At 42.6% G+C, this 14,346-nt stretch overlaps 1 protein-coding gene across 1 annotated transcript in view; it reads right to left on the bottom strand.

The window, feature by feature from the left end:
* LOC119165733 (uncharacterized) overlaps positions 1–13,750 on the bottom strand; it is a 30,392-nt gene extending 16,642 nt beyond the window's left edge. The window contains exons 1-6 of the mRNA XM_075871263.1: positions 13,567–13,750; positions 12,302–12,355; positions 11,612–11,698; positions 10,775–10,843; positions 7,367–7,552; positions 6,041–6,109 (exon numbers count right to left, since the gene is read on the bottom strand). Of these exons, the coding sequence (XP_075727378.1) occupies positions 6,041–6,109; positions 7,367–7,552; positions 10,775–10,843; positions 11,612–11,698; positions 12,302–12,355; positions 13,567–13,633 (532 nt within the window). The 5' untranslated portion in view covers positions 13,634–13,750. The remainder of the gene's footprint in view (positions 1–6,040; positions 6,110–7,366; positions 7,553–10,774; positions 10,844–11,611; positions 11,699–12,301; positions 12,356–13,566) is intronic.
* Between the last annotated feature and the right edge of the window lie 596 nt (positions 13,751–14,346).

Below are 14,346 nucleotides of genomic sequence, written 5' to 3'. Positions count from 1 at the left end.
CAGCACCCCCGCCACCAGACAATGCATCCGGAGTTTTGAGCCGTCAGCGCGGCTCGGAAGGAGGGATGCTGGTTGACCGTCGGTAGCCGTTCCGCTCTCTTTACCTGTTGAGACTTCCATAGGCCTGCAGAGGTTCACTGGAACGACGGAGTCGAACACAAAGCCAAACCACTCTGGCCAAAGCAAGCACCCTCCAAATGCTGATCAAATCGCCAGACTAGCAGAAACAAAAATATTTCCTCGAGATTTAGCTGAGCTGAAAAAAATAGCATCACGAGCAACGAATCTCGGGAGGAATACACAATGCCGACACTCCTTTACAGTGCAGGGCACTGCTAAACCAAACAGAATTTTCGTTTTCGTGAGCGATTCTCGATTGTGACCCGGGCAGATTGGGAACGATCAAAGCTGCTGAGGTTAACTCGATTTGGCCCCGAATCTACAATTTAGAATACCAAGAACACCCGAATCACGCACATTGGCGTCTCTTGCAAGCTTCAGACCGCTAAACAAAACAAAGTCATTCGATAAGCCCTAACTCAAGGTGCTCAGCCAATGAGCATCCAAACAAAATAAAACACGCCTGAAAAGTAAGAAAATAACAATGAAAATCAAACTTGCGCACGTCAAACAAAACAAAGGGCAAATTTGACCTACACTGACGCGCATAATAAGTGTAATGTCAAACACAAAAGGTATTTTAAACAGGGGCTTTTACTCAGCCTTATCTGTTAAAATAAAACGCACTAACTGTTACTTTTGAAATATTATGAAAGCAAAATAATCAAACAAACAAATCAATGTCAGCTTTTTCAATGAAAAGGAAAGTAAAGCTTGCAAACTTTCAGACGCATTCCTTGCTCAACGGCTTACGACAAAACTAGAAAAAGTTATTCGCAAAATTAAATACAAAAAATACACTCTTCGTATTAGCAAGGCGGCCCTCTCTCAAGCGAACTCTGGGGAGTCGCGCACTCCACAGCTTCTGAGGGTTGCGGTCTGGACAAAAGGACGACGAATCAACCTGTTCGCCGAACTCAGTACCAGCGACTTTTGACCCGCAGCCGTTGAACTCGAAGAAAGGGGTATCTGCACTGCATCGTTTACGCCGCCCGTTCAACCAGTAACTCTCTCGCCACAGTGGAGAACTACAGCCTTTGTTACAACTCAGAGGTACGCGATGTTTCCTCTCGTGGTTGCCTCTACGCGGCTTCAAAATTGATAAGGCCAAGCGAAGATCTCGGCGTCCGAATTTTCCCGAAAGTCGGTTTTTCTGAACACGCTGTCCGCCAAATCTTGATCTGCGTGACAATCTGCGCTTCAAACATTTCATGGGGGGCTCTTTCGTGCGCCTAGCCTTGAACCTGGCGTCTCGAATGAAGACGTCACGGTGCTTAACAGCGCCTCTAGCGCACTTGGCGCCCGTCGTCTTCACCGTGTTACACTTTCGCCGATGCCTCCTTTTGACGGAATGGCTAGGAATGCCGGCTGTTTCGACACACCTAATTTCAAGTGCGCTGCCTTTGACACGCACTGCCAAAACTCTAGACTGGTTAGCTAGCCTTTCTTCGGGCCCGTTGCTAGCTGTCTCTGTCTGTGACAGAATGGGAGTCCCGATGACTTTGAAGCTAACAAGCGCGCTTACAGAGCTTTCGATCGGTGGGTGTCTATCGCTGTCGTCGATAGCCCTTGTTTTCTGGCCTTCAAAGTCGGCCTCATGCTCTCTTTCACCAGCTTTATTCTGTAGCGCTTTATGTCGCGCATCCTGCTCAAGCTTTTGTCGCCAGGCGTCAACCTCTAGCGCCCTGCGACGCGACTCGTCGTCAAGCTCTTTTGTACGCGATTCATCTGGATCATGTGCGCTGCGAAGCAGCTCCGTCTCTAGCACTTCGCGATGCGCCTTGGCGTCCTTAGCCGTGCGATGGGCCTCGGCCCCAAACTCCTCGCGATGCACCTCAGCGTCTGGCTCTATCCGACGCACTTCGGCGTCTTGTACCTTGTGACGAGCCCCAATGTCCGGCGCCTCACGACTCTCTTCGGCGTCCCGCTCTCTCTGACACACATCGGCGTCCTGCGCTTTGCGATGGGCCATAATTTCTAGCGCTTTGCTGCGCGCTTCAGTGCTGTACTTGTATGTTCGACTTTCGCAGTCGGCAGCACTCAGAGCAGCGAAGTGGCGGAACAAAGCGCATTTAACCCTATCAAAGTCATGCTCTTCCTCGACAGATAAGCGCTCCAAAACGCTTGCGACTTTGCACGGAAGCAACGTGGCAAGCTTTTCCGACCATAAATCTCGCCCAACACCAATATTGTCGCAGATCTTTTCAAAACTAACGAGAAAAGACACAATGTTCTCGTCCATTCTGAAGAGTTTGAGTCGGTATTGTGCTCGCTGCCACATAATCGCTTCAATTTTATGATCAAGCTCTTTCATTCTGAGAGCATGCTCTCTCCTTTTTCTGCTCTCCTCGGCCTTCCATTGTTCGTGCCTTTGAGCTTCTTCGGCCTTCCGCTGTTCCTCACAGATGAGCTCCCAAAACTCGTCAGCTTCCTCGGCCGTCACATTCTCTGCCCGTATCACCCGAGAATCGCTTCCCTTGTTTTAGCGGACCCGGTGGAAATCCCCATGGCTCGACAAATTTCAGGGAGGTCCCCCACAAGGTACTGCTCCATCGCGATCTCGTTTCCCGTGATGCTTTACTACTGATATTCACCGTACTCCAAAACTAATCTCGTGGTTTAAAGCAGGGGAATATTTAACTATAGCTAACAAAAAACACAAAACACTCTCCTAACATCTGCCTGTGCTATAGATGTCTGGCGAAATGAACAGTAAACGTTGGGCACTCACCCAACCAAAGTAGCCGACGATGGTCCAACTCGTGGCTGCCGTCGATCAGTATCAGGCCTGAAGGAATCCGGTCCAACTTGCCAATGTTGAGATCCGGGGTTGCTTGTCCCAGCTTGCCAAACGATGAGAACAGGGTAGCGTATACCATCGTATTCAAACGCTAATATCAGGTCGGTTGTGCTCGAGCTTCCAGGGGTCCGACACGGCGTGCCAAACGTAGGGTAGCGTATCACAGCGTAGCCAAACGCTATCACGGCGGTCGTCCTCGTGCTCAGAGATCCGATCAGACTTGCCAAACGTAGGATATCGTATCCCGAAGCTGCCAACCACTGTTACGAATTAGCTTTGTCGCGATGGTAGCGGTGGCGAAGAGCGGCGAGCCGTCGAGCGGACTTCGCTGAAGCCTTAGCCCGAAGGCGAAACAGGGAGGCAATTCGTTATGAAAACAGCAACAAAAGTTGCGTTTACTGTAGCAGGTTGTCGTTTGTACAGAGCCGGCCAGCACGACAACGTCGGCTGGGGCAAAATCCTCTAAACATGGGGCCGGCACGGCCTTAAATAGCGTTTTTGGACTCTTCTGCGAGACCAGTTCCCCGGAACGGCACAGTGGCTCGGCTGAGGAGACGCAGCTATACCCAGAACTGCAAGGTGGTTCGGCGGAGGAATCGACGTTATCCCCGGATCTGCACGGTTCTTCTGCACGGAAGGCGGCGCTGGGAGGGGGGGAGACAGTTCGTCGGAACAGGGCTCGATCTCGTGAGACGTGCTCCCGAACGAGGAACATGTCTGTGGCACAACAGCAGTCATCGCATCCCGATTCTTGCACGTAAGACCTCAGACGTTATATATCTCGCGTATTTGTCATTTGACTGACAGCATCCGCATGTACTCAAAGGAAGAAGAAAGAGGCTGTTTCGTCTTTACAATTTTATTTCATGGATTCAAGCTTTATGATTCGATGTCAAAAGCGCGAGCATATCGTGAAGCAAGTTTAAACTCTGGCGCGCCAGCGACAGCGCTTGAAACGTAGAGATCGACGTGCTTTCTGTCTTGTGACCAACCTTGTCGTGCTTCACCTCATTCTTGTAATCATCCTCATCATTCGAAGCAAGCCTATGAGAACGCTCGTGGCCGTGTCCTTTGGTGAATATTTTGGAATCGCCTTCACGGTGATCTAGACCGTGAGCCCTCACAATTGGTCCGCCGTGGAAGCCGAGCTCGCTGCGTTTTCCGCCATGCATTTCTGCACGCAAGTCCAAAGCGCCTATATGGGAATGGTTACTTTGTAAAAGCAAACCACATATATTTTGCGGAAATTCGCTCAAATCGTGAAAGGTATTTATTGCACTTCACTTTCATTAAAATAAAGAGCTGAATGCAACTTCAGTAAACATTATTTATTGCTGGTAACAATTGTTGCCTATATATAAATAACCTTAGCTATATATTTGTAAATATTGCTAATGCTCAAATAAACGTTTTTACACATAGCTTCACTTAACTTGCCTAACATTTTAATGTGTTTTTTTTTCACTATGGGAGGGTGGCGATGGAGTCGCATGCAACATGATAACACCTAGCGTCACATTTTAAGTCATAGATTTAAACATTGGGGTAGAAGTTTTATCGTTTTCAGAAGCGAGAGCCCTAGAGTCATTTTCCGTCAAATAGCTATTTTCGCGTCTTGTTTTTTGCTTGTTTGATCGTAACTTGGTATTAAGAAATATGTGAACAAGGTATAACAATAATATTTAGAAATTACGTTTTCTGACCATGATTCTTGAATTAACTAACAGAGCAGCCTGCCGGCAACAAAATCATGACGTGTCGTTTATTTACGCAAGAGAATGTATGAAATAATCCTTAGCGTTGACTGAGCGGGCGTTGCCTTCACTCTGAAAGCGAATATAACGCAAGCTGTAGAACAAAATTACATAAGCTGGTCATGTGGGGAGCCAAGACCAGCGCCCCCAAATTAGTTGCAATTGCAAAACTAGTAGCCTCCCTGCAACAGCGGCTCTTTCTTTCGCCGGGTCGGCCCATGGCGTTTGTAAGCAAAAAGTGGACGTGAATCTCCTCTTTTGCGGACAGCAACGTCAGTGTCGAATTAGTGTGACTTTAACTTAGCCTGCACAGATTTAGTTTAGGTTTGATTCGTCTTGCAACAGAGTCTGTGAACTAATCCTTGCTGCGGCAATGTGAAGTTCAAGAATTCTTTCGAGTAGCCGAATAGGTGTGTTATGAAAATCTGTCGACTTTTTTGCTATATGAACTTTTTAATGTTATAGCATTCACTGATATTAGCAATTTCATCAACGATAACCTATTAATAACTGACTCACCAATCTCCCTTACAGTCTTTCTCTGAGACTCTGCGGTCGGCCACGCCAAATGAATAACGCTGACGAATGAACTAGATTTTCTCACTAATTCTGACACAACTTAGGCGTCTCGCACTGTGGACGCATTTGAAACCGCAGTACTGTTAATCGTTTGCCATGGTCGTACATCAGTCACGGTGCTCGGCTGCCGACCCCAAGGTTGAGGGTTCGATCCCAGCCGCGGCGGTCGCATTTAAATGGAGGACTAATGGTATAGACTCGTGTACGGCGCAATATCACTGTGCTTTAGAGAGCCCCAGATGGTCAAAATTTTTGAGCCCTCCACAATGGTGTCCCCCGTGATAATATCATATTTGAATAACATTTTATCATTACTATTAATAATACAATAATGTTGTTGTTGTCGTCGTTGTTGTTGTTGTTGTTGTTGTTGTTGTTGTTGTTGTTGTTGTTGTTGTTGTTGTTGTTGTTGTTGTTGTTGTTGTTGTTGTTGTTGTTGTTGTTGTTGTTGTTGTTGTTGTTGTTGTTGTTGTTGTTGTTGTTGTTGTTGTTGTTGTTGTTGTTGTTGTTGTTGTTGTTGTTGTTGTTAATCACCAGCTCCTGGAACAAGCGAACCTGCCTACGCTGAGTGCCTCAAGTGTATGGCATTCGCATTCATCATATTTTGACAACAAGGAAGCTTCTGTGGAAAAACTCTTGCCTTAGTGATCACATTGATATTGAGATGACCAATGAGTCTTATAATTGTGATTACGGACACAAATGCTTTCCATTATTTTAAGAGCTCGGTTGACCATCAACCGACTTCTTTTTGTTTACTTCTTTCTCTGTACTCTATTCTGCTTACCTGCGTTACCATCTTCAGAAACTCGTGTCGAACTCCTTAGGTGTTCGGTGGAGTCATGCTCTCGTAGTTCTGTAAAATTCCGTAACGTGAAAGTTTGAAAGTAGGCCCTGGTGATAGGACGAGTAAGCAATAGGAGAAATTGTCTTTCAAGAAGATATTTAGTTTAATGGTTTCAGAGGCTGGGAGCAACGCAAGACAACACGATCTGAAAACTAGGTACTTAATAACACTAGTCCAACTTGGGACCTTCTTTTCATCACCAGAGTGTTGCGCTAAGACAGTTGCCAAGTATAGTTGATTAGGATGGTCAAACAACTCATAAGTCGTTTCTAACTTTAAAAGACAGGCTACCTAACTGACTACGAAGCCACAGACGTTTAAGATTTAGTGAAAAACTCACTAATTCATTTATGGTCTTTTTCATTAACAAAAAGATGTTCTAATGATGCTCGTGAAAATATATGCTGGTATAATTTGCAGGACGCAAGCTATAGCTTTCGGACCACATTAAAACTTTGTGCTTATATCAAGTAAAAGCATGCAATTCTCTTACATACACTTTGCAGCAACTAGCCATTTGCATGCACGCTCTGGGGTCATAAATGATTTGAAATGGGCAATGTGAAAGCGAGGACGCAATAATGAACGAATAACCCCAACACAACTCCATATTTTTCTGTCCTATATCTCCTTTAGGCAGTTGCAAATGCAGAAAAGATGCCAATTTTAATTTGTCCGATTGTCAATTATTATGGGGACCACTAACCCATGTATCTTCACGAACCCGTCACCGATGCCTCTATGCGTATCACTAAGAGGGTGGGGTCACAAGCACCATTTCGCTAATCAGTCGTGGTGGCTTAAAATACCAGCATTGCAAAACCTACAGAGAATAGTATAGAGCAAGCAATAAAGAAAAAATTAGTGAACTCATTTCGCAATGCCTAGAAGTTTATGTGTCTCAGACCAAATACGGTGCTCTGATGCATCAGCACTTTATTTTTACCCTTAACAACCCAAGATATGTGCCACAGCTTATCTATGCGTATTCATCTGCTTTACAGCAGGTTTCACGCATCGCGACGAACAATGATCTAAATAACATTTTCTTGAGACCGAACGTGCGGTGTTTAGGGTGTATGGTAAAATCGATCGTTTTCTTTTCAAGAGAACAAACGTGCGGTGTTTAGGGTGTATGGTAAAATAGACGTTGCGTATTTTACATTTTAGAAGTTCGTTCACATTTATACCCCCACCAACTTAAGCTGCACCAGAAAGCGTAAGCTATCACACACCAAAGTCGTTTTGAGTGCAATGTGTACAAACCTTTTCTTTTTGCGGCAAGTCCAAATAGACTTTCCTCACTTCTTCCACCACTCTCTCCCACAAATCTTGAACCAGCAGGTGGTATCATATAAGGATGGCGTCCTGAGTTCCCGTAAGGAAGCCTCTGTCCACCATCACCAACAAAATTGATCATGGATCGGGATGTGGCAACTCTAACAGGAGGTCCTGCAGTTAAAACATAAGAGAAAATTTATTGCTTTATTGTTATGGGTGTTTCTGTAGCTTCTTTTGTGTAAGTAAATCAGCTTCTATAAACAAAATAAAAAGTCAAGAAGCACCCAACACCTGACATTTCGATCTTGCATCACTGGTTTTGGGACGTTAAACCCAACAAATCAATCAATCAATCAATCTTGCATCAGAATATCTAAATACATGGCAAGATTATGAAACAATTTAACCAGTTTTTTTAACAGTTGAAAAGCACCAAAACTAAGGAAACACTGTGTATCTTTTAATTTTACAGTTGCTACTTATCTTGCCAGATTGATCATTACGCCACAAGAAGAGTTATCCTCTTCTTGTGGCGTAGATGAAATCAACTCAAAGTTTCTAAAAAACACTGCATTGTATTCATCACTTTACTTGTCCTTAATCTTTTCGCAATCTATTCAGACCTCCACTTTGCCGCTTGACTGGAAGGTGGGGAAGGTGGTCCCTTTGCACAAATCTGGTAATACACAGTCTCCTCTCAATTACAGACCAATTTCCCTAACCAGTGTTCCTTGTAAAATGTTAGAACATATAATTTACTCCAACCTTGTCTCATTCCTAGAATCAAATTCTTTTTTTACTCCCTACCAGCACGGATTCCGAAAAAGTTACTCATGTGAAACCCAACTTCTTTATTTTACTAATGACATAGGATCGGCTTTAGATCGCGGCTCACTTGTGCATTGCATTTTTCTTGACTTTCAAAAAGCTTTCGATAAAGTACCTCACCAATTACTCCTCCTGAAAATTAGTGCCTTAAACATTGACCCGAACATTCTTAAATGAATTGAATGCTTTCTGACTAATCGCACTCAGTTTGTAACAACTAATTGCTATAACTCACCTCTTTCTAAAGTAACATCCGGCGTACCCCAAGGTTCCGTATTAGGCCCTTTACTCTTTCTTATATATATTAATGATCTCCCAGACAGCATTAACTCCGCTATAAGGTTATTTGCAGATGATTGTGTAATTTACCGCGAAATAAACAATGAATATGATAACCAATTTCTACAGTCAGACCTTGACACTGTCTCAACCTGGTGCAATAAATGGCTTATGACTCTCAACTCTAACAAATCTAAATGCATGTCAATAACCCGGCGATCTATTTCTCCCCCCTGTACCTACAGAATTAACGCCGTTCCCCTCCAGCATGTCTCTTCATATAAGTACCTCGGCGTTTACATTACCAACAATCTATCTTGGCACACGCATGTTACCTACATCTGTAATAACGCTAACCGAACGCTAGGATACTTACGCCGCAACTTTTCTCGCGCTCCGCTGTCCCTCAAAATTCTATTATACCGATCACTAATTCGCCCAAAGCTTGAGTACGCGTCCGCTATATGGGATCCCGTGCAGCAAAATTTAATTAACGCGTTAGAATCTGTTCAGAACCGCTCAGTTCGGTTCATTTGTTCTAATTATTCCCGTACTGCTAGCATATCAGAAATGAAATCTAACCTTGACCTACCCAATTTAACTGTCCGAAGAAAACTGGCGCGACTGCATTTTTTTCATAAGATATTTTTTCACAATCCATCAATGAAGCGAGACCTCATTTCACAACTGTCATACCACTCATCGCGCATTGATCATCAGCATAAGGTTGCCATTCCATTTTGCCGCACCAAATTCTTTTCAGCAGCCTTCTTACCGAAAACAGCCGCCGATTGGAACCACCTTCCCTCTTCCGTTTTATCAATAACAGACCCTTTGTTATTCAAGACTGCAATTTCTCAGCAATGCTTGTAACTATACGCCGTTTCCATTATCTATCTTTGTCTTGTATGTGCTTGAATTCTTATACATTTTTAGTTGACTTATGTTGCCTTCCTGATTTGCGCATCTGATACTTGTTTCTTTATTTTGTCTTGTGTGTTATATATGTTGTACCCACCCCCTCTGTGATGCCCTGCGGGCCCTGAGGGTATTCTAATAAATAAATAAATAAATAAATTAGTACAACCTCAGTCAACCACTCTTCGCAGAACGTGTCACTTATTTGTATCCGTAGGTCGGTGCTATGTGTGGAGCTCATTGAGACTCACTCCCGTATAACATTTGACGTTTTGAACTACCTCGGACTACAACTCACAATACTTTTTGTGAGCGAAGCTCACTTGCACACACTCACAAAAATTTTCTTCAACCGAACTCACTCGGACACAAACTGGCCAAAATACTCAACCGGACTCACTCAGAATCACACTCACAATTGGATTCGAGTTCGAGTGAATGGACTCAAGAGTTAGTTAGCCTAAAGAAAGCGTTATTGACCTAGTTGCCAACACTAAAGACTCACGTAATCGGTGCCCTTCTTGGCGACCTTTGATATAGTACCTTCGAATACGAGTTGTGAGTGCTCATAAACCACTATGATCATTTTGCTTGGCAGAAGTGACTACATAAGGTATGCTTATCAAGAACTTCCCTAGAAGAAATAGATCGTGGGGGTCTTAAGGCATCCCCCTATGTAATATACGCGTCCGATTTGTAAATATTTAAATTATGTCTGAACACATCGGCTTTGAAGTACGCGTGAATAGACGTCAGTATAACTGTTAAGCCAGGTGAGACTGGTAGTAATGTTCAAGATGCGTAGATAGGACCGTAATTCGGAAAACGAAAGCGAAACTCACCCACTCTCACTCAAGAAATTCATTTGGTGCTTTGGACTCAATCGCACTCAGACTCACCAAAATTGATTGATTGATATATAGGGTTTAACGTCCCAAAACCACTATATGATTATGAGAGACGCCGCAGTGAAGGGCTCCGGAAATTTTGACCACCTGGGATTCTTTAACGTGCACCCAAATCTGAGCACACGGGCCTGCAACATTTCCGCCTCCATCGCAAATGCAGCCGGGATTCAATCCCGCGACCTGTGGGTCAGTAGCCGAGTACCTTAGCCACTAGACCACCGCGGCGGGGCATCACAAAAGTTTTTCAGGGGCTGAACTCACTCGGACTCACACCTCCGAAACGTTCTTCAGCTGGCCTAAGTTGCACTCCCACTCACCAAACTATTACTCACCCGGACTCACTCAAATAGAGATTCAAGGCTTGATCATAGTCTGAGTGAGTACACTCATGGGTAAGTTCACCGACCTATGTTTGTATCATGATTAGCTATAGTGACGTGTGCAAACGATTATTACTAACCTCGAAATGGTCGATTTCCTGGGCCCAGGACGGAGTCTTCTAAGCCTCTTCCTTCAAACGGAAAGAAGCCTACAAAAATACCGGAATCTGGCTGATGGCATCATTGAAGTGATCACTCACAAAAAGTCAGATTCAGAGCAAGAATGTTGTAATAAATGCGAATGGAACAGTTTACACCATACACAAAATACGGCTAGGCATGCTTTCCCTCGCGCATAATCATACGGTGGGCGATATGATGTTGCAGTCCTTTGATCATCCGTATTAACTGTTATTTCATTGGCAAAAACTTACTTATTTGGCTCGAGCCCCCTCTGACACTGTTAATATAATTTAGGCTGAATCCCTTTGCAAACTATTTGGTAATTTACAATATACAGTACATATGTATGCCTCTTTTGGAGAGCAGCTTTTACCTGCAGCTGTCCTTCATCAAAGTATTGATGGAAAATAAACATTTATTATTATTATTATTATTATTATTATTATTATTATTATTATTATTATTATTATTATTATTATTATTATTATTATTATTATTATTATTATTATTATTATTATTATTATTATTATTATTATTATTATTATTATTATTATTATTATTATTATTATTATTATTATTATTATTATTATTATTATTATATGTAACATATTTGCACGAATATCATGCAAATATCCTGAGTTACAGACTTCTTGTACAGTAGTCTGATAATAACAGTGCTGAAAAGCTGTTTAGTGCAGCATGCACCTTTCAAAAAGTGTTTCCTGCACAACAAATATTTTTGTTTGACAATAGAAAGCAATATTGCCTGCTACTTATACATAATTTATACAAACCTGGAAGTCGTCTGCTCACAAAACCAGGATCAGAGAGACCAACGCCGGTATTCATTCTTCGTCTAAAGGAATCGACAAACCTTTCACCTATGAATATGTATCAAAAAAGATTCGTTGAAACATACACCACTTGCAAGTTACTTCAAGAGTTCCTCAAGTACTTGCTAAAGGAGGACATGAGCCCTGTGTATAGTGGATGCTTCTATTGTCGCAGAATTATACATTAACACACATCATAACATAGTGTATTTTGTTTCCGAAATTTTTTGCAAACATGCTTAGTTTTCTTTTGCATAAGTGCAATTTGTGAATTTATCTATACTGATTAACCACAAATGGTTATGATTTCCTTGTTGTGTTAAGTATTTTCACTTTTCGGCTATATCGCTTATATTAATCATTTTCTTTTCGTACGTTCTGATCTGATCTTAGATCACAGCATGTTAAGCCAGATGCAGAGAATGGTAAGTATGCTAAACAATTGTAATTTACACACTTTTGCCGACAGCATAGAAGAAAGCAACGTGGACTGCGTAATCTTCATTCGCTATGCAAAATGATGACATTTACAAAATAAATCCACAAAACAATCAGCAAGTATGTAATGGAAGTCATGTATTTAAGAGTGCTTGAATACCAAAAGGACGTTACAACAAAAGGAATACTTATAAAATATCAGATGAACAATACCTGGCCCTCCACCACCTTGTAAGTCGGCTCTTATTCTTTGCATCAAAATGTTACCTGAAATCACACTTGCTTCAGTAAGCAGCAAGTAAGCATACATGATATAAAAGAGAGGTAGAATAAGTTGGCAAACAACGGGAGTTTATAAGCATAGTGACCAACAGAAATAGTTTGTGTGAGTCGGGATGGTGTTTCGTTCACAACGTTGTTATTTGCAGCCAGAATCTATTTCGACCATGTATACTTGAATAAATGTCTCACTAAGCTCTCTTATTTTTACTTCACATTAACGTAAATGCCCAGTCAAACACGCATGCAGTTTGTTTTAACTGCAAATAAGCGTGCAACAATGCCGAAGTGCAAATAGAACGAGTGTCCACGTTGTATGAAAAACAAGAGAATACGTGTGAAATAAATAACACTGCGTGACCAAATGCGCATGCATTATAGTGTTTTAATAGAAACTCTCAGTTCACCACACAAAAAAAAATGTTAGCCCAATATGGATGTTAAGTTTCCTTCTGCACACTTGGAAGGGTGCCCGTAGCTAAGCTGTAAAAGCAGAAAAATTAAATTAATCTAGATAGTTTCATATATGCATCTGCACAGCGCCCGCTAGATAGCGCCAGGCTCCCACTGATAAACTGGCAGTGACACTGATCACGTGTTTCTTCTCTCGTCGCAATTCTGACCAATGAGCGACGTGTTCCGAATGCGAACAGTGGTTCAGGGTCATTATTTCAGACCGGGACATCAGCAAACTCTGGCTGCATGCACTTTCATTGTGCGTTTGCCCCGAGAATGGCAACGGCATCGAGTGGTGTTTGTGAAATAGCCGACTGAGCTGTTGCTCGACCAACCAAATTTAACTAGTTCCGCCACAACAATTTTACTGTCCGTGCATGTCAATGTGACTAACGTAACTCCCATTAATCAGGCTCAAACCCTGGCAGCAACGTATGTGCGCCAGTTGCCTATAAACAAAAAAGAGTCGAAACAGCCATAATCCAGTTTTTTTGCTATCAAGATACATGTGCAACTTCAGCTAGGTTTCAGAGTGAGCGAATACGCAAAGGGTCATGCTTTGATTTTGTATTGTAATATTTGTATGTTAAGGCTAATATAAGAAGAATTCGAAAGATGTACCGAAGTTATGGTTCACGGAATTTGTATGGTTATCAGTTAACAAGGTAATTAGGGAAAATATAAGTTGCTTGCACAGAGCTAAAGCATGCACAATAAATAAGCTACGTCAGTGTAGCACTTACCATTGCTTATAGCAGGATCTTGCCACAAAATGATGATGATGATGTCAAACGCAACAAGGCCTTTCATCTCTTTTTCTACTTTCTCTTTCGACGAGCTCAGACGCAGCAGTTTCAGGCTAACTCGACAGTCTGTTTTTCAAAGCAAACTTATCCGCCTGTCCCTGAGATGTCAAAAACCTATCCTGCCACCTGTATGGATATGCTCTCGACGGAGCATTTACATCATGCGTAGAGGCGCTCCTTCAAACTTTCTTGTCATTATGCTGTACAAGGCTACCGGCGAAAGGCTAGACAATGTGCTCGTTGCGCAGTGCGATCCGCACTTACGTCTGCTGAAGCAAACCTAGCTTAGGGTGAATGAAATCCTGAAACCTACAGAATGGCTTAAAAATTGTCAGTCAGCAGATAGTGCATGAAGCAACGAAAAAAAAACATGTTGAGTTTCTGGTGTCAAAGGTTCCGTTGACAAGCAGTTCATAATTTTCTGACAATTTTGTGAAATTGATATGCGAAAGAGTGAGTCATTTGGCTGTAAGTTCTGGTCTGACTTGCCTCTCGCCAGTCAACGGTATAAGCTTGTGCTTACCTCGAATAATGGTGAAAATCTCCATAGAAAGCGTTGGTTACGAGCTTGAGTCTGAGAACGTCACAGATTTTTCACGAACAAAGAAGCTCGTTGCTGTGTTTTCTATTTCCTTTCCAACTTTGTGTAAAAATATGTGTGTGGGAAGTTTGTCATTATAGTAACTAGTAAATAAAACTGAGAGTTGCTCCAAAGGG

The sequence above is a fragment of the Rhipicephalus microplus genome, chromosome 8 (assembly GCF_043290135.1).
Source record: "Rhipicephalus microplus isolate Deutch F79 chromosome 8, USDA_Rmic, whole genome shotgun sequence".
NCBI classification, from domain to species: domain Eukaryota; kingdom Metazoa; phylum Arthropoda; class Arachnida; order Ixodida; family Ixodidae; genus Rhipicephalus; species Rhipicephalus microplus.
This window is presented reverse-complemented; position numbering and strand designations above follow the sequence as displayed.